Here is a 25,793-nt window from a genome sequence, read left to right on the forward strand (position 1 = left end):
CCCGAGGCCGCTGCTGGTGAGGGCATATAATGAGGCGAGGGAAAAGGGGGAGCTCCCCCTACATTATCGCAGGCGTCCATATTCCTAATACCAAAGAAGGATAGAGATCCAGAGCAGTGCGGGTCCTATCATCTGATATCGTAACTAAATGTGGACGCCAAATTGCTGGCAAAGATCCTGGCCTCACGAATTGAGGACTGTGTACCTGGGGTGATAGGGGAAGATCAGATGGGGTTTGTAAAGGGGAGGCGTTGGCGAATATTAGGGGATTACTAAATGTGACAATGATGCCCCTGGAGGAACAGGACCCTGAGGTGGTAGTAGCAATGGATGCAGAGAAGGCTTCTGTTCAGGTGGAATGGGAGCACTTGTGGGAAATGTTAAGACGGTTTGGGTGCGGGCAGGGATTTGTAGACTTGATCCGTTTGTTGTATAGGGTGGCGGTAGCGAGCATGCAGACGAACAGCGGTTGCTTGGAGTACTTGGCTGCACTGCAGGGGTGCCCACTGTCCCCGTGCTTTTTACCATGGCAATACAGCCATTGACAATGGCGCTTAGAGCATCGAGGAGCTGTAAAAGAAATGCGCAGAAGGGGAGTGGAAGTCGAGCACAGAGTTTTGCTATATGCGGACGACCTCTGGATTTATATTTCAGACCCAGTGGGAGGCATCGAGGGAAGTCTGAGTATTTTGGAGGAGTTCGGCCGGTTTTCCAGATATAAACTAAACATGGGGAAAAATGAAGTCTTCACGATTGAGGCCAGGGTGCAGGAGAGGAGGTTGGGTGAGCTGCTGTTCAAGGTGGTGGGGGCGAGCTTCAGATATTTAGGTATCCAGGTGGCGCAGGGATGGGAGCAGCTGCACAAGTTGAATCTGGAGGGGTTGGTTTAACAGATGAGGAGGAATTTTAAGAGGTAGGATGTGCTGCCATTATAATAATAATCTTTAATGTCACAAATAGGCTTACATTAATACTGCAATGATGTTACTGCAAAAAGCCCCTAATAGCATGTCTTTGGACTGAGGGAGGAAACTGGAGCACCCGGAGGAACCCACGCAGACACCGGGAGAAAGTGAAAACTTCACAGTCACCGGAGGCCGGAATTGAACCCAGGATTCTGGCGTTGAGGCAGCAGTGCTAATCACTGTGCCACCATGCCGCCCCAATAGGCCTGTGTCCTGATGTGTTTAGTAGGACAGACAGGCTGCAGCTGCCCCTGTTCTGGGTCTCTGTAATTTTCAAAGAGGGCTTGAAGGCCTCACACAGCAAAACCCCTTAACCCTCCAGCCTAGGGGTGACCTCTGGCCTAGAATGCTTCATCCTCCAAAATCACTGGGCCAGCAGCTACAGTGCCCTTGTGCTACATGCCTGAAAATGGAAATAGCTACTCTCCTCCTCATTTCCCCTCGATTGTCATTGTGCCAGCTACCCTTTAAAAAAAAAATTACCAAACGCCCACTTGATGTCTCGCTAGGTAGTCAGTTAATTCTCGGGAGGCCGCTGCATTCGATTTCAATGGCGCTAATCAGATTGATATGAGGGCTATGATATTCTCATCATGCCTGGAGGGGATGCGGAAGTAAACTCGGTTTTAGCCTTTCCTGCGATTTACCCGGTGTACCCAAATCTGCCGTGGGTATAACGCGGTGGTTAAATCTTGCCCGAGGCTGCCGAGGAAGCCAGAATTAGGCACATGTGTCACCGAGGATCGTAGGAGATTATACTGATAGGGAGCATGTAGGGATTTGAAAACAGGTGAGATTTTTAAAATTAAGGCACTCCTTAGTTGGCAACCAATGCAGGTCAGCGAGCACAGGGGTCACGGTTGAAATGAACTAAATGCAAGTTACCTCACAAGCAGTTTGGATAACCACTTTTAAGGAGGGACAAATGTGAGAGGCCTGTAAGGAGTGGTTGAATTAGCAAGCTTAGAGCTATTAGCTGCACAGTTAAAGGTTTCAGCAGCAGATGAGATGAGGCAAATGCAGAATCAGGCAATATTGTGGAGGTGGAAATGGTGGTCTTAATGATGTATGGATATGTGGTTAGAAGTTCGCCATGGGGTCAATTAGAACAGCCGGTTCAGACTCAATTAGTTCTGGGAACAGGGTTGGGGTCAGTGTTGAGCTTTTCGCAAGTATTAAAGAGAATGACTTAACATCATCCTAAATTTTAAGTGGAGATCAGTTTTATCCATTTAGTCCTGGGTGTCAGAAAAGCAATGACAATTCAGAGAGAAATTGGTGTTGGAGATGATGCAGTCATTTGGAAGGAGGCCATTGTGGTTTATAGCACAGAAAGGGCCCTTCAGTCCATTGCGCCTGCAACGGGCAAAAACAACCACCTAACTATTCTACTCCCATATTCTAGCACTTGGCCCATAGTATCACAAGTGCACATCTAAACACTTATTAAATGTTATGATGGTCTCTGCCTCCACCATCCTTTCAGGCAGTCAATACCAGACTCCCTCCACCCTCTGGGTGAAAAGGTTTTTCCTCACATCTCCTCTAAACCTCCTGCCCCGTACCTTAAATCTATGCCCATTGTCATTGATCCCTCCACCAAGGAGAAAAGTTTTTCCCTGTCTACTCTATCTATGCCCTTATACATCTGAATCATGTACCACCCCCCTCTCTGTTCCAAGCAAAACTCCAGCCCAGGCAACATTCTGGTAAATCTCCTCTGCACCCTTTCCAGTGCTATCACATCCCTCCTATAATGTGGATTCCAGAACTGAACACAATACTTTAGTTGTGGCCTAATCAACGTTTTATACTGTTCCAGCATAACCTACCTGCTCTTAAAACTCTATGCCTTGGCTAATAAAGACTATATGCCTTCTTAACCACTATATCCACCTGCCCTGCTACTTTAAGGGATCGGTGTACATGCACACCAAGGTCTCTCTGATCCTTGGTGCTCCAAGGGTACTGTCATTCATTATGTATTCCCTTGCCTCATTTGCCCTGCCCAAGTGCATCAACACAATATTTCTCCGGATTGTAATAAATTTGCCACCGATCTGCCCGTCTATTATCCTCCTGCAATCTAAGGCCATCGTCCATTTGCCAAATTTCATTGGATCCCATGGGCTCTTAACCTTTGCTATCAGTCTCCCATGTGCGACCTTATCAAAAGCCTTGTCGAAGTCCAAGTAGACAATGTCAAATGCATTGGCCTCATGTTCACACCTAGTCACCTCTTTGAAACATTTAATCAAGTTGGTCAGACATGATATCCCCTTAACGAAACCATGCTGACTGTTCTTGATTAATCCCTGCCTCTCCAAATGTAGATTAATTCTGTCTTTCAGAATTGCTTCCAATACAAAGAGTCCATAAGTTTCTCGAATTTGTTGTTGGAGGTGATGACAGGAGAAATAGAAGATAACAATTTGCAATATGGAAAAGCTAGGGTTAACTTACATTCCAGGACGATTCTAGAATATTAAGCTGCCCCTGCAGATGACAGGGAGTGGGATAGCTTGATCTTAGTTTCGGACAAAGCTCAGCACAACATCAAGGGTCGAAGGGCCTGTTCTGTGCTGTACTGTTCTATGTTCTATCAGAGCTGGATCTGACATTGCTTTGTTCTACTCAAACTCCTCCTCATAAATGCAAATAACTATGGCATTGAGAGGGTTGCCTTAAACGCCATTGGAAACATTACAACATTCTCCTGTAATTGTAACAAAATTCAAGGAATACACCAAAGCACTTTACTAAAATTTCAATTAAATCCCCCAAGGCAATGAATCGACATACCCTTAGTATTTTGTGCCAAACCACTCATTCATTACCTTCGTAATAAAAAAAGGTAAATATATTTTACTGTATGGTCACAGTTCAAAAATGTTACTTCAGGTGCTGTCATATGCGTACATTAAAGTAAAAGTCATTTGGGGGTCTTGTTCATGTTGGAGTCTGAAGTTTGCTAAAACCAAGTGGTGTGATGCTCCCTTCAGGTAGATTTCTCACATCAGTTTGTACAGAATTACAAAATAATTTTGTGCAAAAGATTGTAGGTAAGCAGACAACACAGTAGAACATAGTAATGAACAGATGGTAACTGAGCAATCTAAAATGAATAACCGACTTTAGGATATATGTTACATGTTTATGGTAATCTATATTCAGATGTTGCAAAGAATGACTAACACCCCTCTCTCTCTCTCTCCGCATCACTGTTTAGAAAAAGAAAAGACTTGCCCTTCTGCTTTGGGAAGACCTCCAAAGGGTGCTGCAATTAATCAGACACATTAGAATTAGCAAATGTAAGTAAGTAGATAATCAATGAATCAAAGTACATTCTTGGAGATGCAAAACATTTTCATCACCTTCATGAGCGGCCTAGCCTTCTTGTCAAACAAACCAGATGGCAAAAGGTATCTGATAGCTCTCTGGGAAAAAAAAGAAAAAGAAAGTAATGCTCACAGATTATAAAGAAAACCTTTGTTACAGTTCTGCATAAACAGATGGCAATAGTTTTTTTTTTAAGCACTGTTCACCTCAAGCTAGAGATTCACAAGGAAGAAAATCTTAAAATTTTTGTTTTTAAAAAATCCCAACAATATATGAGGAGGAAGTTTACACACCAAAAATATATTTTGAAACCAGACTGCTGGGGCAAGATACCACAGGCACTTGTGACACTGTATCCAAAAATGTCTCACCTTTCAGGAGAGGAACAGTTAGGAGATGAGGATGAGAGCAAATATTGCGTATAATCACACAAACAATGGGAGTCGACCACCGATTATTAAAACCACAGAGAATTTGCAGCACAGATTGACTAGGATGTGGCAAGGAACTAGACTGAGGAAAGACTGGAAGCATTGGGATTATTTCCAATGAAGGAGAGAAAATTAAGTGGCGATTTAACAGAAGTTTTTAAAATGAATGAGCATTTTGATCATGTGGATGCAAGAAGTATGATTTCCTCTGGAAATCTGTAACAACAGATCAGCAATTTAAAATTTTCAGTCAAGAGAACGGATACAATTTTTTAAAACAGAGTTCTCAGAGCTTGGAATTCTTTTCCACAGTCAGTAGTCAAGGCAGAGACCATAAGGGAAATCCAGATAAATATTTGAAGGGTGATAGTGTGCTATGAGGTGAGAACAGGGCAGAAGGATTAGTTTTGAATTGCTCGAGGAAAGTTAAATGACCACCTTCTGTGCACCACACATCCAAATTACAGCAATATACACACACAGCTACAAATGAAATGGAAAAATATAGTATATGCGTATAATAATTTATACAAGGGGACTTTAGAAACAAAATGTGACAGAATTGGCACAATGCATCCTGTTTAGAATGATTAAAGTGTTACTATTTTCTGTTTCATTTGCAATTATGCTTAATATTGGCACAATTTAAACTGTTTCTGTTGACTATTTTCTGGAAGAGAACTGAAGATGCAAATATCAAGAGAGATTGAATAGGCTGGAGTTCATTTTCTAGAAAAACGGTTCAATAGAGCAGATGTGTACACTTGTTAGAACACAGAAAGAAGCCATTCAACCCATTGTGTCTGTGCCAGCTGAAAAAAAAACGAGGATCCATTCTAATCCCATTTTCCACCATCTGATCCGTAGCTTTGCAGGTTACAGCACTTCAGGTGCAGATCCAGATACCTTCTCAAATGAGTCCTGGGTTTCTACCGCCACCATCAAACCAGGCAGGGAATTCCAGGCACCTATTCACCCGAAATATGTGCCACCTGGTAATTGACCCCTCAACTAGGGGAGCAGGTCTTTCCAATCTACCCTATCTAGACCCTTTATAACAGGGGTGGGCAAACTTTTCCGTGCAAGGGCCACATTCAGAAATTCACAATTTTAAAGGGCCGCATAGTATATTAAGTAAAATAATTACTTCACCCGGTTATGATTCTGGGCGCCTCATATAGAACAAAGAACAGTACAGCACAGAACAGGCCCTTCAGCCCTCGACGTTGTGCCGAGCAATGATCACCCTACTCAAGTCAACGTATCCACCCTATACCAGTAAGTAACCCAACAGCTCCCCCCATTAACCTTAAAAAAATAATTTAAAAAAATTTTTTTTTTTTTTAAATGACTTGGTGGGCCGCATAAAGACCTTTGGCGGGCCGTAGTTTGCCCACCCCTGCTTTATAATCTTGTACATCTCAATGTCTTCACCCTTCAACTGCCTCTGTTTGAAGGAAAATAACTCTAGCCAATGCAATATTTCCTCCTAGTTACAATTTTCAAGCCCTGTCAAAATTCTTGTTAATCTTCTCTGCTCTCTCCAGAGCAATTATGTCCTTCCTGTAATGTGGTGACCAGAATGGTACAGAAAATTCCAGTTGTGGCCTAAACACCATGTTATATAGTTCCAGCATTACATCCATGCTTTTGTATTCAATACCACTTCCAATGAAGGAAAGCTTGCTTCACCATCTTATGCAGCCACCTTCAGACACCTGTGGATATGGTCTTTCGCTTCCTTCATCCCTCTTAATATCCTCCTGTCTATTCTTTGCCCTCCTCTTTCCAAGAGCCAATGCAGGCTTGATGGGCCGAATGGCCTCCTTCTGCACTGTAAATTCTATGAAATTCTATGAATTCCATTTGCCACTTATCCGCTGACTCAACCAAACCATTGATACAACTCTGGAGTCAATAGCTATCCTCTTCTCTATCAACAGCAAAGCCAATTTTTGTGTCATCTGCAAATTTCCCATCCATGACTCCCATATTAAAGCGCAAATCATTAATATACACAACGAACAGCAAGTAACCCAACAATTGAGCCCTGTGGAATATCACTAAAAACCACTTTCCATTCTCACAAAAACAGCCATCGACCATTACCATTGTTTCCTGTGGCTGAGCCAATTTTGGATCCAACTAGCCACATTCTCATTCATCCCATAGGCTTTCACTTTTCTAACCAGTATGCCATGTGGAACCCTGTCAAATGCTTTACTAAAATCCATGTAGATAACATTCACTGCACTACTCTCACAAATCCTCCGCATTACCTTCTCAAAAGATTTGATTAAATTAGTAAGAAGAACATACCTTCTCCTAACAAAACCATGCTGACTATCCCCAATTCATCAGTTTCTTTCTAAGTGACAGTTTATCTTGTCTTTCAGAATGGATTCTGATAATACGCCCACCACCGAAGTCAGACTGTAATGAACTCCAATTGGCTTTATTGGTTGGCCAATTGGAGTATGAGCTCCCTCAATAATAGCTCATTGAGGGGGCCCATATAATCACCTGTGTAGGCTTTGTGAGCAGTCTTAAGTTGACTGGACTGCTAGCAGCACTGTTTGTAGCTGCTCCTGTAATATCGTTATTGTAAATAAATATTGGTGTGGTGACGGAACTCCTGCCTCCCGTGGATTACTACAGTGACGACGACGTAAACTACGAATTTTGCGGAGACCAGCTGCCGCACTCTGAGGGTAAGCCTTGCCATTTTAAAAATGCCGTTTTTTTGGAGGTTAGAGGCATTCGACCCGGCTATTGAGGACTGGTCCCAGTATGTGGAGAGAATGTGTTACTTCTTCCGGGCCAATGATATACTGACGGACGAAAGGAGACGGCTTATCCTGCTGTCGGCGTGCAGACCCTCCGCTTTCGCCATTATACGTAGTCTGACTTATCCCGATGCGCCGGACACGAAAACTTTCCAAGAAGTAACGGAATTGGTGAAAGAGCACTACGACCCAAAACCACCCCTCATTTTGCGTAGGTACAGATTCTACACAGCTAAGCGGGAAGACAGGGAGTCAGTCACGAATTTCTTGACCCGCCTGAGAAGGCTGGCGGAAAAATGTGAGTTCGGCCCGACGCTAAATGAAATGCTTCAGGACCGGTTAGTGTGTGGTATAAACGACCTCACAATACAGAAACGCCTGTTGGCGGAAACGGAGCTAGACTGCAGGCAGGCGTTACAGCTCGCACTGTCCCTAGAAAATGCAGCAAGTGGGGCGCAGGAACTACAGGGCACGCCAATGGAGGTAGATACCTGTGAGAGGGACTACCACAACTGGTCCTGCTACCAGATAGCGGCTCTCAGGAAAAACCTGAGGAATAGAGGGAAAAAGGAAAACCCCAGAACTGCCCCCAAGTCTGCCAGGACTAACTGGAGACAGAGGGAAGTACCGGCTGAGGCTACCCCAACAGAGAAGGACCGTTTCTGGCACCAGACAGAGTGGGGTAATAACGACAGAAACACTAGAAGGAAGTGGCAAAAGAGGAATAGCAGGTGGGGACGCAGGGAAGTACACAACCTAGACGCCCCATCCTCCTCCAATGGGGAACAATTATATAATATTACAACGAAGAAAGCAGAACCCATTAGGATTACCCCATGGGTGAACGGGCGGCCGACAATAATGGAAATAGACACGGGTGCGGCCGTATCAGTAATGGGAGTGGCAGCATTTAGAAAAATCAAAGATGGACTCCAGCCACTAACCCTAACAAAAACATCGACGAAACTTAAAACCTACACGGGGCAACCCCTGGAAGTTCTAGGCACGACTCATGTACCTGTGGAATATGAGAAACAATTGCTCAGATTACCGTTGACGATAGTAGAGGGCTCCGGATCGAGCTTAATTGGACGGAACTGGCTGAAAGACCTAAAATTAGATTGGATGAAAATTTTCCAGAGTGGAAGCGGGCAGTTGAGTGGAGTACTCCAAAAATACCCGGAGGTCTTCCAGGAAGGTTTGGGGGAAATCATAGGCGCCAAAGCAACTTTGCACGTGGACCCAGAAGCCCATCCGAAACTTTGTAAGGCCAGGCCGGTACCTTTTGCATTAAGGAAGAAAGTAGATGACAAAATAGAAAGGTTACGGCGCGACAGCATTATCAGACCAGTACAGTTTTCGGAATGGGGAGCGGCGGTGGTACCAATTTTGAAGCCAGACGGCTCGATACGTCTCTGTGGAGATTTCAAACAGACAGTAAACAAATACGCGCTGCTGGACAAATACCCAATCCCGAAAATAGATGACCTACATGCCAAATTGGCAGGTGGGCTTTTGTTCACAAAAGTAGACATGAGCCACGCCTACCTGCAGTTAAAACTGGACAAGGGCTCCCAGAAGTTCGCTACGATCAACACCCTGAAGGGCCTTTTTTGTTATACTAGGCTACCTTTTGGAGTGTCATCAGTCTGCGCTATATTCCAGCGTACGATGGAAAATATTCTGCAGGGACTACTGCAGGTGGCGATTTATTTGGACGATGTCTTAATCACAGGTAGGACAAACAGGGAACACTTAAGGAACCTGGAGAAAGTGCTCAGGCGTTTCGCAAAGGCAGGCGTACAGCTAAAAAAGGGAAAAATGTGTTTTTCTGGCCCCACAAGTGACGTACCTGGGATATATTGCAGACGAGTCAGGCTTACATCCATTAGAAGACAAAGTAAGGGCAATAAAAGAAGGCCCAGCTCCCACCACGGTCCAGGAGTTACGATCATTTCTAGGGTTGGTAACCTATTATGGAAAATTTATTGAAAATAGGGCATCCATCCTAGAACCCCTCCGCCAGCTACTAAAAAAGGGGCAAGAATGGAAATGGTCCACCTGCCAAAACCGAGCATTTAGGGACATTAAGGAACAGCTGTCATCCGAAAATGTCCTAGAGCATTATGACCCAAGGAAGGAGTTGGTGGTCACTTGTGATGCATCCCCCTACGGGGTAGGAGCCGTCTTAGCCCATGGAGGAAGGAATGGGGAAGAACAGCCAATAGCCTATGCTTCGAGGACCTTGGCGATGGCTGTGAGGAAGTACGCCCAAATCGAGAAGGAAGGACTGGCGGTGATATTCGCAGTAAAAAAATTTCACCAGTATCTGTACGGGCGGAAATTCACCATAGTGACGGACCATATGCCGTTATTAGGGTTATTAAAAGACGACAAGTCAATACCCCTGATTGCATCAGCTAGAATCCGACGCTGGGCGTTGCTACTGGCGGCATATAGATACGTTCTGGAGCACAGACCGGGAACGCGAGTAGCACATGCAGATGCTTTGAGCAGACGTCCCCTCCCCTACACTCCGCTGCAAATACCAAAAGTAGAGGAGACAGTAATGACTCTAAATTTTTTGGACACCCTACCAGTAGACGCACAACATATTCGGTTGTGGATGCAAAAAGACCCAGTTTTAGCCAAGATGAAGCATTTAATGCTAACAGGGGAACTGGAAAGACCAGTGGAGCCCCAGATGCACCCATACTGGAGCAGAAGGGACCAAATAACCGTAGAAGACGGTATCTTATTATGGGGAGCCCGGTTAATCGTCCCAGCTCAGGGCCGTCAGGCAATCTTAACTAAGTTACATCACGGACACCCAGGGGTGTCTAAAATGAAGATGCTAGCTCGAAGCTACGTTTGGTGGCCAGGTTTGGACACAGACATAGCAGCCTTGGTACGTCGGTGCCAGGAGTGCCAACAGGGGCAAAGAGCGCCACCAGCGGTGCCATTGCACCTGTGGGAATGGCCAGGCAGACGTGGACCCGCCTGCATATTGACCACGCCGGCCCTTTCATGGGCTCAATATTTTTGGTGATAGTGGACGCCCACTCCAAATGGTTGGATGTCCACCGGGTAAACACGGTAAGCACAGCATCGACATTTGAAAAACTCAGGGCCTCGTTTGCAACACATGGACTTCCGGAGGTATTGGTGTCGGATAACGGAACGGCATTCACAAGTGGGGAATTTGGAAAATTCCTGAAGGAAAACGGAGTCCGTCACATCAAAACGGCCCCTTACCATCCAGTGACCAACGGCCTGGCAGAGAGCGGTCCAGACACTTAAAGCGGGACTCAAGAAGCAGCCGGCAGTGTCAATGGACACCAAGCTCTCCCGCTGGCTGTTTGATTACAGGACCACACCGCATTCCACAACGGGCATACCGCCAGCTGAACTCTTAATGGGAAGGCGGCTGCGAACGAGGCTGAGTCTCCTTTTCCCAAATTTAACGGGGAAAGTGGAGAAACAACAGGAGGCCCAACGCAGGGGGCATGATAATAGTCGGCAGCAGAGACATTTCCAGGTGGGGACACTGGTTTGGGTCAAGAATTATGGGAATGGACCAACGTGGGTCAAAGGCACGGTAGAGTCCCAAACAGGGCCCATATCCTATGAGGTTTCAATCGGAGGTAAGGTGCTGAAGAAACACCTAGACCAAATAAGAGCAGCGGAACCACACTTGGAGGCAGGCGAAGCAGGACCGCCTCAAGCTGGGATAGCCCAGACGGAAAGGATACCCACACTCCAGCCCCGAACAATTTCTCCCAACCCCGACATCCAGTCATCAGAGTCGGAGATGGACACACTCGACGAGGCAGCCGCGACACCTCTCCCCGAAGAGGAGAAAGAACAACTTCTAAGGAGGTCGTCAAGGAAAAGACGGGCACCTATAAGGTACACCCCGCCCACTTCGGAGAACGACCCGGCGGACGACACAGAGGTGACAGACCCAGACATGAGGAGCAGGAAGAAGCTCAGAGGAATGCCAGCTGGCAGGAATTCCTCGGACCTTTTGGGGGGGGGGGGGTTTAATGAACTCCAATTGGCTTTATTGGTTGGCCAATTGGAGTATGAGCTCCCTCAATAATAGCTCATTGAGGGGGCCCATATAATCACCTGTGTAGGCTTTGTGAGCAGTCTTAAGTTGACTGGACTGCTAGCAACACTGTTTATAGCTGCTCCTGTAATATCGTTATTGTAAATAAATATTGGTGTGGTGACAGAACTCCTGCCTCCCGTGGATTACTACACAGACTAATAATTACAGGCACAATTATTTGGCCTATCCCTCGCACCCTTTTTAAATAATAGTACAACATTTGCAGACCTCCAATCCTTTGGTACCTTGCCTGTATCAAGTGAGGATTGGCAAATGATTCTCAGATCACCCCCTAATTCCTCCCTGGCTTCAGCATGGGATCCAATCCATGCAGCCTGGTGACTTATTCATGTTCAAGAATGACAGTCCCTTCAGTACATATTTCACATTCCGTTAAGTAGAATGTCTGCATTGTCCCTCTCCTTTGTGAAGAAAGAGACAAAGTACCCAATAAGGACTCTGCCACATCTTCTATATCCATTTCATAAGTTACTTTGTACATCTCTGATATGCCCTAGCCTTTCATCAGTTGTCCTCTTGTTCTTAATGTACTGATAAAACATTTTGGGGTTTTACTTGTCAATATTTTTCCATTCTCTCTCCTTGCTTTCCTAATTTCCTTTTTGATTTCACCCCTGTACTTTCTGTGCTCATCTAGGCTTTCTTCAGTATCAAGTTTTTTGTGACTGTAAGAAGCTTTTTTTCTCTGATTTATCTTACCGTATATGCTTCTGGATGACCAGGCTCTCTAGATTTTGCAGCATCACTCTTTTTCTTTTTGGGCACATGTCCCAGTAAAATATCGCTTCTGGATGCTTCCAACTGGTTTTCTTTCAAGTAGTTTTATCTAATGCACTTCGCTAGATCACTTCTCAGCTTCCTCAAATTTGTCTTCCTCCAATTTAGAACTTCTCTCCCCATTCTTTGCACTTTTCCTTACTGGTGCTAAATCTAACTGTATTCTGGGCACTATCCAAAATAGTCACCCACTGCTTCTTGATCCACTTGCCCTGCTTCATTTCCCCAAACTAAATCTAAAATTACGACCCCTCTCATTGAGCTGGTTACATACTGGCTAAAAAAGCTTTCTTGAATGTAATGAAAGGATTGTGCCCTCTGGGCTTTTCACATTGTTCATATCAATTTCTGAGCTCAAACCATTTGGCCTCTTTTGATGATTCATTTAAGTCATCCCTCCTCACAACTGTAATGGATTCCTTACCGATTAATGCTACACCCCCACATTTTTTATCCCCTGTCTATCCTGCCTGAACACACTATATGCATGGATGTTGAGCTACCATTTTCGCCCTCTTCATAGAATTTACAGTGCAGAGAGAGGCCATTCGGCCCATCAAGTCTGCACCGGCCCTTGGAAAGAGCACGCCATCCAAGCCCACATCCCCACCCTATCCCCGTAACCCCAACTAACCTTTTTTGGACACCAAGGGCAATTTAGCATAGTCAATCCACCTAACCTGCCCATCTTTGGATTGTGGGAGGAAACCGGAGCATCCGGCGGAAACCCACACATACATGAGGATAACGTACAGACTACACACAGACAGTGACCCAAGCCAGGAATCGATCCTGGGACCCTGGAGCTAAGAAGCAAATGTGCTAACCACTGTGCTACCATGCTGCCCACTAAAGCCAAGCAATGACATAATGTTGCCATGTGTCTATCTCTGGCCTCTGCTCAACCATTTTATTCACTGTACTTCTTGCCTTCATACACACACAAATCCATTTTTCTACCTATATTGTTAGTGCTGATATGGACCACGATCACTGGCTGTGCACCCTCACCTCCAGAATGCTGTGTAGCCATTGTGATATCCATTACCTCAGCAGCAGGAAGCCAACATTCCATCCTGGAATCACATCTGCGATCACAGAAGGCCCGTCTGTTCCACAAACTAACAAATCCCTTATCACAATGGTTCTTCCCCTCCTCCCTCCTGTACAGCTGAGCCACCCGTGGTGTCGCAAACTTAGCTTTGACTGGACTCCTCAAAGGAACCTTAAATCAGTAGTTTGGATGCTTTGAAGGGTCAACTAAATAGGAATGAAAGAGAGGCAAAAAAGGATATATCGATAGGGGTGAGATACAGTGCAACGGGATAAGGCTCGTGGGGATCAAAACACCAGCATGATCCATTCTGTGCTGTAAATCCCATGTAAAGTCATTTTATGCTAATTGCAAATCATCATTATACGATCGATACCTAAATTGTCCACAACTGAAATTAGACCAACTGACCTACATAGTTACCCGCTTTACTATTTCTTTCCTTGTTGAATACATGAGTCTTCCCTTCAGTCCTACTAAACAATTGACACATTGCGATCAGAGGCCGTAGTCCCTCCTTTATTTTTTCAATAAGCTACTAACTTGTCTCATATCTAAGAAATCTGTAGGTGCCATCCCTGCCTTACTCACATTGTTTGATGGTTGTCAAAGGATTGCTTAATTCAATTCATATGGATTCGGTCTCAAGTGAACTCCCTCAGACATTCCTACACTCCCGTGTGGTGCATCTTGCATCTAGTTCACTGGCATCATTTATTACATAATTTATCACCCCCCCCCTCCCACTTCTTCTCCTCCCCCCCCCCCCCCCCCCCCCCCCCCCCCAATTTTTGTTGCCATCACTGCTAAGTTTCTTTCCTAGTTTTACTCCCCTTCTGGTTTCAGGTAACCTTCCAACTTCTGGTCTAACCATTTTATTCATGTAGCTCTGTTCCACAAATGTATACTTTCCGATCCCACACAAATCTAGTTTAAATCGGTTCCCATAGCTCTATATAACCTCCATGTAAGGATGCTGGCATTGTTTTAATTCCAATGAAGACCTTTCATTGTTCAGAACATGCTCCAATACCACAAGAATGTGAACCTTTTCCTTCTACACCAACTCAACAACTACATCAACGTTTAGAATTGACTTCTTATTAAAGGAGTACATCCAAACATCAATCCAGCAATTGCTCTTTTTCCAGATTTGATCAATCTGGTGTTTAATTCGTTAAACTTCCTGTGCAAGTCTTTATTTCTGTCATCATCCTCTCCATTATTTCTATGGCCTCAAATGATCTAGAACCGTGGTGACGATAATCTGGCAGTACCATCAAGAAATCCTTCATTCGCTCTGCTGGGTGTGGCTAATTGTTTCTCAAGCACTTCCCGTGCAAGTCTTTATCTGTGTCATCATCCTCCCCATTATTTCTATGGTCTCAAATGATCTAGCACTATGCTGACTATATTCTGGCAGTACCATTGAGAAATCCTTCATTCGCTCTGCTGGGTGTGGCTAATTGTTTCTCATGCACAACAATCCGGTCCTCCAGGGTTAATTTTTCATTCACTTTACACAATTATAGAAAATAAATCCTGTTCTGCTGCATTTCAAGTTTGAACTCCTTATTCTTCTGCCCTTTCACACTCCACCAGCTCTTACAGCATAAATACTTCAGAAAATTCTCTTGTACACAGAGATTATTCTACCGTAACTTCCAGTATATGCCAGGAAGATTAAAATCCCACGATAACAACTAAAGTCTTAACAAGTGCCCCACAGCAGAATAACCACCTCTATTCAGGAATGGCCTTTCCATATTCTCACTATTAGTTGTGTCTTTTGCTATCTCCCATATACAACTGAAGATATTCAATTGCCAATCCTGTCTCTCAGCAACATATAGCCCTATCCTGGCAAACTGTGCCACTGCAACCTCCTATTTTCCTTTTCTCTTCTTCCTGAAGCACATATATATTTATATAAACCTTTTTCTGAGGTTTCAGTGAATTTATTACCTATTATATCCTCCCCCAATTTTCTAATTTAATTCCTTTCCAATGGTTTTACTTATCGCTAGCAGTGAATGCAATTTGGTCTGGCTGGAGGCTTTCACATCCTGTAGTAGTCGGCATCATCTTTTGATATGGTAGGATATGCGCTCTGCCTGAAGGTAGGTCCTTGGCTCAATGTCAGCTGATGTTTCATTCTGAGCCTTATTCTTGGCAGTTTTTTTTGTCAGTTGTAGTTTGCCATCGCCTTCCACTCTCAGGGGCAGGGCAAGAACGCAGGTCACAAGAAGCTGAAATAGGAATCAAACCCACTGTTTGGTGCAATTCTGAACCACTCGCTAGCCATCAGTTAATTGAGCTAACCAGATCCAGTGGGCCGTTGTTGGTCCAGCATTGACCTGTCAAATTTCTCACTCTCAAACCATTAACAGCAGAGCTGCCAACCTTTCCCAACAGAAATCAATATTTCAGATACCAAAAATCAGTATTTTGGCAATAAAATCCAGATTTTCATTTCAAAGGGAAAATGCCCACCAATCCGAAGTAAGGCTTTACACCTTTATTGCGCAAATCTAAAATACAAATTGAAAACGCAAATCCAATGCTTCATACATGTACATCCTCATGAGCAGTTGTTTTCAAATTAAATTTTAAATTTCAAACAAACATTCAGTAAGTCCAAGAATGAAAAATATGAACAAAATATTTGCTTTTTACATGAAGTTCAAAATTGTCCTCAACGCCTGATTAACTTAATTGAATTCTGGGCAGCACAGTGGTTAGCACTGATGACTCACTAGGCCAAGGTCCCAGGTTCGATCCTGGCCTGGGTCACTGTCAGTGTGGAGTTTGCACATTCGCCCCCGTGTTTGCATGGGTCTCACCCCCAGAACCCAAAGATGTGCAGGGTAGATGGATTGACCACACTAAACTGCCCCTTAATTGGAAAAATTGAATTGGGTACTCTAAATATATATTTTAAAAAACAGTTGAATTTTTACAAGAAACTGTATGTAGACAAAAGGAATCCAGTGCATTTCTTTCTTTCAAAAAATATTTTCATAAAGCAGCACTAACAGATTTAATGTTCAAATTAGGATTTATGATAGTGTTATGGGCCAGGGTTTAGAGAACCCCAAGTGTATCACTGAGTTCACCTGAGCCACAACTTTTACTAGATTGTGGTATGGGGAGCACATAGCCCACTCTACAGGCGTGGTGCAGCATAAATTTAAAAGTAATTTTTAAAACAAAACAATGGTTATTATATGAATTCAGTTAACCTTTTTAAAACATAGTGAACATCTTAGCAACCATCAATGCAATTACACCCCCAAAGAATACAACACTAAGTAATCCTTAAACTTTCTTTTTAACATCCATAAGACAAAAACCCTTTTTACAGAAGCACATCAGGTTTAAATTCTCTACTGAGAGCAGTTATCACCCTGAATTCACCAAATGATCTAGAGATAGTCTTTAGATGGTAGAGAAATTAAAATTACACCTTCTTTGGCTGGCTGTAGCTCCAACACTAAAACGGAACAATAAAATACAAGACACACCCAAGCTTTTCCTCAAAGCGAAACTAAAAAGCAGAGCCAGAGCTCGACTCCACCCATACTCTGACATCACTGCAGTCACTTGAGCAGACAAACATTTCTTAAAGTGACATTTCCATGACACCTCCCCCCAAGAAAAAAAATAAACCATCAACTTCAAGATGGTTTCATGTTTCACCTTTTTACTTTCCTTTGAGAAATGCAGACAGTAAATATACTTTTTCGTTTAAAAAAAAAAACAACACACACAAACAGGCATAATAACATAGTCCATTTCAGTTCTTCTGCCTGTAACTTGTCATCACATTCTTGACAAAGCATCGGCTAACACATTTTCTCATCCTGCCATATGTATTATTTTTAAATGAAATGGCAATAACAGTAAACTCCATTGAAAGTCTGACATTGTTATCCCGGAATCACGCCTAAAAAGTCAGTGCATCTTGTAGAAGCACCACACCTACGCCCACATCATTCACATCAACAGCCACTTTGAAAGGTTTTGCGTAATTTGGGATGACTAACATAGGAGCAGTGGTTAGCACAGCCTTCAGGCCATCAACTGCCTGCTGACACTCCGCTGTCCACTGGAATTTGTTACGCTTCTTCAGCAAGTCCGTCAGTGGAGCGACCACACTACTAAAATTCGGTACAAATTTCCGGTAAAAGCCACTCATACCCAGGAATCGCATTACGTCCCGTTGTGTCGAGGGTATCGGAAACTCCCCAATAACTTTTGTTTTCACATCCCGTGGGACCATTCGGCCCTGTCCGATTGTATGGCCAAGGAAAGTGACTTGGGCTTTTCCAAATTCATTTTTGGCTAGGTTTATCACCAAACCCGCCTCTTGAAGTCGATCAAACAACTGCATCAAATGCTTCAACTGTTCTGTCCATGTCTGGCTAAACATTACCAGATCGACGATGTATACCACACAACTGGGTAATGCTGAAACAACTTTGTTAGTTAACTGTTGAAATGTGGCTGGTGCGTTTTTCATGCCAAATGGCATAATTTTGAATTGGTATATACCATCTCGAGTCACAAAAGCTGAAAACTCCTTCGCCCGGTCGGATAAAGGTGCCTCCCAGTAACCTTTAAGTAAATCCAATTTGGAAATAAAAGCGGATTGTCCCACCTTCTCAATGTAATACTCCAGGCGTGGGATAGGATAAGAGTCAGTTTTGTTAATTGCATCAACCTTTCTATGGTCCACACACAACTGTTGGGTACCGTCCGGTTTCGGTACCATCACAATGGGTAAGTGCCATTGGCTGCAACCCACTTCAATTATGCCATTTTTAAGCATGCTTTCAATCTCTTTGTTAACCTGTGCCAATTTTAAAGGGTTAAGTCGATATGAATGTTGTTCGATTGGAACAGCATTTCCCACATCTATATCATGTATAGCCATTTTAGTGCTTCCCAACTTATCTCCACAAACTTGCCCATTTGATATCAATAACTCTTTCAGGTCAGTTAGTTTTTCCTCTGGAAGGCAACTCAACAATCTATCCCAATTTTTAAGAACATCCTCGTTTTCCAATTTAATTTGAGGTATGTCAAATTCAGTCATCTGGATTTGGTTCGTCACTTTGAATTAGAATCATGACAACCTCCTCTTTTTTCTCTCCTTCCCTTTCAAAGTACCTTTTAAGAATATGACACACTCGGTGAGTTTTCCTTCTATCTGGCGTTCTTACCACATAATTCACCTCACTAAATTTCCTTTCAACCTGATAAGGTCCACAAAACCTTGCTTTTAAAGGTTCATCTACCACTGGTAACAATACTAAACAGGCAAAACTACAAACTTTGGATTTCTTGTCCGCTACCCGTTTCATCACATGTTGTGCAACTTTTAAATGGTGTCTAGCCAATTCACCTGCTCTCTTTAATCGTTCCCTAAAATTTGACACATAATCCAATAATGTAAGTTCTAGTTTCTCACTCACAATGTTTTCTTAATCAATTGAAGTGGTCCTCTTACCTCATGACCAAAAATTAGTTCAAAAGGACTAAATTTGGTTGACTCATTAGGTGCATCCCTAATTGCAAACAGTCCCAATGGAATTCCTTTATCCCAATCCTCTGGATAATCTTGACAATAAGCCCTCAACATTGTCTTTAATGTCTGATGCCACCTTTCTAATGCTCCTTGCGATTCTGGATGGGACGCAGTTGATTTAAATTGTTTTATTCCTAAGCTATCCATGACTTCTTTGAATAACTTTTGGAGGTAAAATTTGAGCCTTGATCGGATTGTATTTCTGTGGGTAGTCCATATCTAGTAAAGAATTTAAGTAACTCCTCCACAATCTTTTTAGCTGTAACATTGCATCCTGGAATGGCCTCTGAAAACCTAGTAGACACACCCATTACAGTCAAAAGGTATTGATTCCACTTTTCGTTTTAGGAAGCGGTCCTACACAATCAATTAAGACCTTTGTAAAAGATTCCTCAAATGTTGGAATGCTGCAGGTTTTATCACTGCTTGAGGTTTCCCTATCACTTGACATGTGTGACATGATCGACAAAACCTTTATGTAGGCCAGGCCAATAATTTTTTTTCGTATTTTAGCTCGAGTTTTCCTTACTCCAAATGACCACCCACTGTACCACATGTGCAACTCTATACCTTATCGGCAATACTACTTGATGAACTTCTGCCCACTTTTCATCCGCCTGCATATGTAAAGGTCTCCATTTTCTCATCAAGGCATCACTTTCACGGTAATAACACTGGTATACACTCAGATTCCTCTTCCGTGTATGCTTTCTGATTCATCCGGTTTATTCTTTCTGTTGTAACTCTGCCAATTTTCCTGAACTAAAAATATCCGCCCCATCCTCCACCTGTTCTTGCTTATTTTCTACCATCCGATCAAAAATAGTTTCTGATAATTGCACTTCAACTTAATCTTCACTCTTTGATTTCTCCTCTTGTCTTAACCTGTGACTTTGCGACCTTGTTACTGCACAATCTGGAAAAAACCCAGGATACTCATCTCTCAACACTTCAGTTGTCTGATTTTCCTCTGGCCCATCAACTACAGGAGGCATCACTCCCACCTTCGATCCAGCTATAGCATTACCCAAGATAAACTGTATTCCTGGACAAGATAGTTTCTCTATTACTCCTACTATCACTTCACCACTCTTCACTGCACTTTCCAACCTTACCTTATAGAACATAGAACATAGAACAGTACAGCACAGAACAGGCCCTTCGGCCCTCGATGTTGTGCCGAGCAATGATCACCCTACTCAAACCCACGTATCCACCCTATACCCGTAACCCAACAAACCCCCCTCGCAACCCTACTTTTTAGGACACTACGGGCAATTTAGCATGGCCAATCCACCTAACCCGCACATCTTTGGACTGTGGGAGGAAACCGGAGCACCCGGAAGAAACCCACGCACACACGGGGAGGACGTGCAGACTCCGCACAGACAGTGACCCAGCCGGGAACCGAACCTGGGACCCTGGAGCTGTGAAGCATTTATGCTAACCACCATGCTACCGTGCTGCCCTTTTAGAACAGGATCCAGGAATAATGCCAATTGTTAACTCATTCAATTTGATAATTAAAAATATAGGGATATACTTTCAGCTACTTTTGATTCAGCTAAAGATGGAGAAACATCCATCGAGTTGTAATTTGTGACCTTTAGAGTACCCAATTCATTTTTTTCCAATTAAGGGGCAATTTAATTGGTGACCTATCCTGCACATCGTTGAGTTATGGGGGCGAAACCCACGCAAATACGGGGAGACTGTGCAAATTCCACGCGGGCAGTGACCCAGGGCCGGGATGGAACCTGGGACTTCGGTGCCGTGTAACAGCAATACTAACTACTGTGCCATCGTGCTGCCCTATTTAGAATAAAATTAGGCTTCCGTTGTTTATATAGTGGAACACTACTCTCACCCCGAGTTCCACATATTACCACCTTTTCTGGCAATATACCTCCCAAACTACATAACTCCTCATCTCTTACCATCAAAGATTGACTAGCTCTCGTATCTCTTAAAATTGTGACCTCTTTACCTGCTCCTCCTGATTCACACGAGTAAACTTTACCCAGACAAGTAAATTCTTTAAAGAGATCCGGCACCTTCTTATCAATCACCTCTTGATCAGGCTGCACAATCTTTTGCACCTCCTTCACTTCACTTGGACTTTCCTTTACCACTAACAAACCCCACGGTCTTATCCTGTTTTACCATCTCAGCCTTCCCAGTGCTTTTCTTCAACCACCAACACTGTGACTTTACATGGCCTAGTTTATTAGTGAAAACATTTTAAACTTTTCATGTCTCTTCCACCCTCCTGGATTTCCTTTTTAATCTGAGGTACACTCTCCTTATTATCTCCCATCAGATCACCTTTGCCTCTTAACGCAGAATTTACAATGCAGAATGAGGCCATTCAACCCATCGAGTCTGCACCAGCCCTTGGAAAGAGCACCCTAACTTTTTTTTTTAATAAACATTTTATTGAGGTATTTTTTGGCATTGTAACAGCAGCAATATAAACAATGTACATGAAAATATAAACATAGTGCATGTAAAATGTACTAGATGCTGTGGTATGAAGAGGCAAGAGTTCAGCTCATTTTCCACCAACACACCTTTAATGGATCAAACTCACTCTGCACAGAACTCTACAGATCATCACAAGCTCCAGAGTCCACCTGAAGCCCCTTTACATATCAGTGTCAATCATTGAACAGTTAACATAAATGAGACAATCATTGAACAGTTAACATAAATGAGACAACTAATTGCAATGTCTCTTAACCCATTACTTAACAGTCTCCCCTTCCTTGGAGAAAAAAAACAATTAGGTAAAAACAAAATTTCAAGAAACTAAAATTTCAAGAAACTAAAACACACACCTGATTCTCCCCCTTTAAAAAAAACATTCACAGAAACAGGCGCCCTTCATTCACGATATCTAAAAGTTTCTGTGAACTAGCCCCTCTTTTCGTGGGCTACCAGGGAAAGAAAGGCCAGAACATCTGCCTCTTTCTCCTCCTGGATTCCCGGATCCTGTGACACCCCGAAAATCGCCACCTCTGGACTCAATGCCAACCTTGCTTTTCATACCTTGGACATGATGTCAGCAAACCCCTGCCAAAATCCCCTCAGCTTTGGACATGCCCAGAACATGTGGACATGGTTCGCTAGTCCCCTCGCACATTTTGCGCACCTTTCTTGCACCCCAAAGAATCTGTTTATCTGGGCCACTGTTATGTGAGCCCGGTGAACGACCTTGAATTGAATCAGGCTGAGTCTGGCACAAGTTGCGGTCGCGTTGACTCTACTCAACATGTCCGCCCAAAGGACCTCCTCCATCTCTCCCCCCAGCTCCTCCTCCACTTTCGCTTCAGCTGCTCAGTCTGCGTCTCCTCTGATCCCACAAGTTCCTTATAAATGACAGAAATGCTCCCCTCCCCTATCCATCCTCTGGAAACTACCCTGTCCCGAATCCCCCTTTGCGGCAGGAGTGGAAAGGTTGGTACCTGTTGCGCAGAAAGTCCCGCACCTGCAGATATCAAAATTAATTTCCCCCCGCCAATGCAAACTTCTCCAGCGCCATACTTTTCGGAAAGTTCCCCTCTATAAACAAGTTCCCCATCCTCTCAATCCCTGCTCTCCGCCATATTCGGAAACCCCCGCCCATCCTCCCCGGGGCAAACCGGTGATTATTGCAGATTGGGGACCAGACCGATGGTCTTTGTTTGATGAGCTCCATTGCTCCCACATATCCCCTCCATTGGCCCCAGACTCTCAAGGCCGCCACCACTTTGGGGCTGGTAGAGTACCATGCCGGCGGGAACGGCAGAAAGAGCACCCTACATAAGCCCACACCTCCACCCTCTCTCCATACTTCTACCCTATCCCCGTAACCCCACCTTACCTTTTTTGTTGTTGGACACTACGGGCAATTTATCATAGCCAATCCACCTACCCCTGTACATCTTTGGACTGTGGGAGGAAACCCATGCAGACACGGGGAGAACGTGCAGACTCCGCACAGACAGTGACCCAAGCCGGGAATCGAACTTGGGACCCTGGACCTGTGAAGCCATTATGCTACCGTGCTACCACTTGAGTATTTCTCTTTTCCCCAGTTTCTATCCCTCACAGGCTGAAACTAATGTCGGAAACCAAGCTTTGATTTATGAACTAATTCATAATCATCTGCCATTTCTGCTGCTAACCTCACAGTTTTAACCCTCGGCTCTTCCACACGAGTTCTCACTACATCAGGAATTGAATTTTTAAACTCCTCCAAAGGTATAATTTCTCAGAAAGCTTCATATGTTTGGTCTATATTCAAAGCCCTTATCTACCTATCAAAATTATTCTGTTTGATCCTTTCAAACTCCATGTATGTTTGACCAAATTCTTTCCTTATATTTCTAAACCTTTGTCTGTAGGCTTCAGGCACTAGTTCATATGCACCCAAGATTTGGAAGGGGTTATCAAAAGAGCCTTGGTGAGTTGGTGCAGTGCCTCTTGGAGATGGTACACACTCCTATCATTGCCTGCCAGTTCTGGAGCAAGTGAATATTTAAAGTGCCGTGTGAGGTGCCGAGCAAGCAGGCTTCTTTGTTTGATGATGTTGAGTTTGAGTGTTGTTGGGGTTGCACTCATCCAAGCATACAGAGTGTTCCATCACACTCCTGACTGATGCCAGTAGATGGCAGACAGGCTTTCGGAAGTCAGGCCGTGAGCAAAGTACCAAAATATTCTCAGTCTCTACTCTTGTTCCTGTGGCCTCTGTATTTATATGGCTTGTCTGGTTAGGTTTTTGTTCAATGGTAAATCCCCCAGAATACTGATGATAGGGGATTCAGCAATGGTCATGCCATTGAGTGTCAAGAGGAGATGGTTAAGATCTTCTCTCGTTAGCCTGGCACTTATTTTGCGAGCAAGTCACTTGCCCAGCCTGAACGCTATCCAGGTCTTAGTGTACGGAAGCAGATTGCTTCAGTATCCAAGGAGTTGTGAATGGTACTGAACATTGTGCGATCAAGCATCATCTCCACTTATGCTGCTACTTTAGAGTGAAGGTGACTGACGAAGCAGCTGAAGATGGTTGGGCCTGGACACTACTGCAGCAACGTCCTTGGGCCGAGATGATTGGTCTTTTGTTTTGGAAAATATTTTATTGAAGCATTTGTAATATTTACAGTTTAGCAATTTAACATTTCTTAAACAACCGAGCGGGCTGACACACGCAATATTAAAATAACATACCCTACTACGCCCCCACCCTACTACGCCCCCGCCCTATCTCCTGATTACCTGTAGATTAAGTTCCGTCCTGGTCTTACACTACCATGCCTCCCATTTCCTACGCCCCTTTTCCCCACTCGCTGCCCCCCCTCTCCCTGCCCCCCCCCCCTTCCCTTACTGCTGCGTTGAATTTTCCTTAAAGAAGTGGATGAGCGGCTGCCACCTCCGGGCGAACCCCTGGGTTGAACCTCTCAAGGCGAACTTAATTTTTTTGCAGACTGAGAAACCCTGCCATGTCGCTAACCCATATGCCTGACTTTGGAGGCTCCGACATAGCCGCCCCCCCCCCCGGGCCCCTGGATCTTCCGATGCCCCAAATATTGCCATTTCCAGACTCGGAGTCACCCTCCCTTCCAGGACCTCTGACATGACGTCCGCAAATCCCTGCCAGAATCCCCTCAACTTCGGACACGCCCGGAACATATGCACATGATTCGCCGGGCTTCCCCCACAACGTCCATACCTATTCTCCACATCCTCAAAAAGCCAACTCATCCGGGCCACAGTCATATGAGCCCTATGAACTACCTTGCACTGGATCAGGCTAAGCCTGGCACACAACGAGGATGAATTGACTTTCCTCGAGGCCTTTTCCCATAGTCCGACTTCCAACTCCCCTCCCAACTCTTCCTCTCACTTCCTCTTCATCTCCCCGATAGGGATCCCTGCCCACTCCATCAATTCCTTGTATATCTCCGAGACCCCCTCCCCAACTCCCGTTTTTGACAACACCTTATCCTGTAGTCCCCTCAGGGGAGGAGAGGAAAGCTTGGAAACTGCCTCTGAACAAAGTCCTGTACCTGCAAGTACCGAAATCTTCTGTTCTCACCCAGCAACTCAAACTCCCCCTCTAATGCCTCCAGGCTCGGGAAACTCTCCTCAATGAAGAGATCCCCAAATCTCTCAATCCCTGTCCGCTGCCGCCTCCTAAAGCCCCCATCTAGCCCCCGCCGGAACAAAACGGTGATTATCACAAATCGGTGACCACACTGACGCCCCCACCAAAATCATGTGATGTCTCCATTGTCCCCATACCCTCAGGTGCCACCACCACCGGGCTTGTGGAGTACCGAGCCGGTGAGAACGGCAGAGGCGCCGTTAATAAAACCTCCGAGCTCGTGCCCTTACAAGATGCCGCCTCTACATGCCCCCAAACCGCCCCCGCCCCCACTACCCACTTCCTGACCATCGATATGTTAGCAGCCCAGTAATAGTTAATAAAACTCGGGAAGGCCAAGCCTTCCTCCCCGGGACCCCATTCCAGGAGTGCTTTCTTCACCCTCGGGGTTTTACCAGCCCACAAAAACCCAAGATCATCGCATTCATTTTCCTAAAAAAGACCTTTGGGACAAAACTCAGGAAACATTGAAAAAAGAAGAGACGCCTCGGGAGGACCTTCGTCTTCACTGTCTGCACCCTCCCCGCCAGTGTCAGCGGGAGCATGTCCCACCTGCGGAAATCCCTTTTCA

The 25,793-nt window shown here is 44.5% G+C and overlaps 1 protein-coding gene across 2 annotated transcripts in view; it reads right to left on the reverse strand.

Moving 5' to 3' along the window:
* mrps9 (mitochondrial ribosomal protein S9) overlaps positions 1-25,793 on the reverse strand; it is a 151,408-nt gene that overhangs the window by 93,193 nt on the left and 32,422 nt on the right. For both annotated transcript variants that reach the window (XM_038817816.1, XM_038817817.1), the window contains exons 3-4: positions 4,340-4,402; positions 4,212-4,242 (exon numbers count right to left, since the gene is read on the reverse strand). In XM_038817816.1, the coding sequence (XP_038673744.1) occupies positions 4,212-4,242; positions 4,340-4,402 (94 nt within the window). The remainder of the gene's footprint in view (positions 1-4,211; positions 4,243-4,339; positions 4,403-25,793) is intronic.

This window comes from Scyliorhinus canicula, chromosome 14 (genome assembly GCF_902713615.1).
Source record: "Scyliorhinus canicula chromosome 14, sScyCan1.1, whole genome shotgun sequence".
Classification (NCBI taxonomy): Eukaryota; Metazoa; Chordata; class Chondrichthyes; order Carcharhiniformes; family Scyliorhinidae; genus Scyliorhinus; species Scyliorhinus canicula.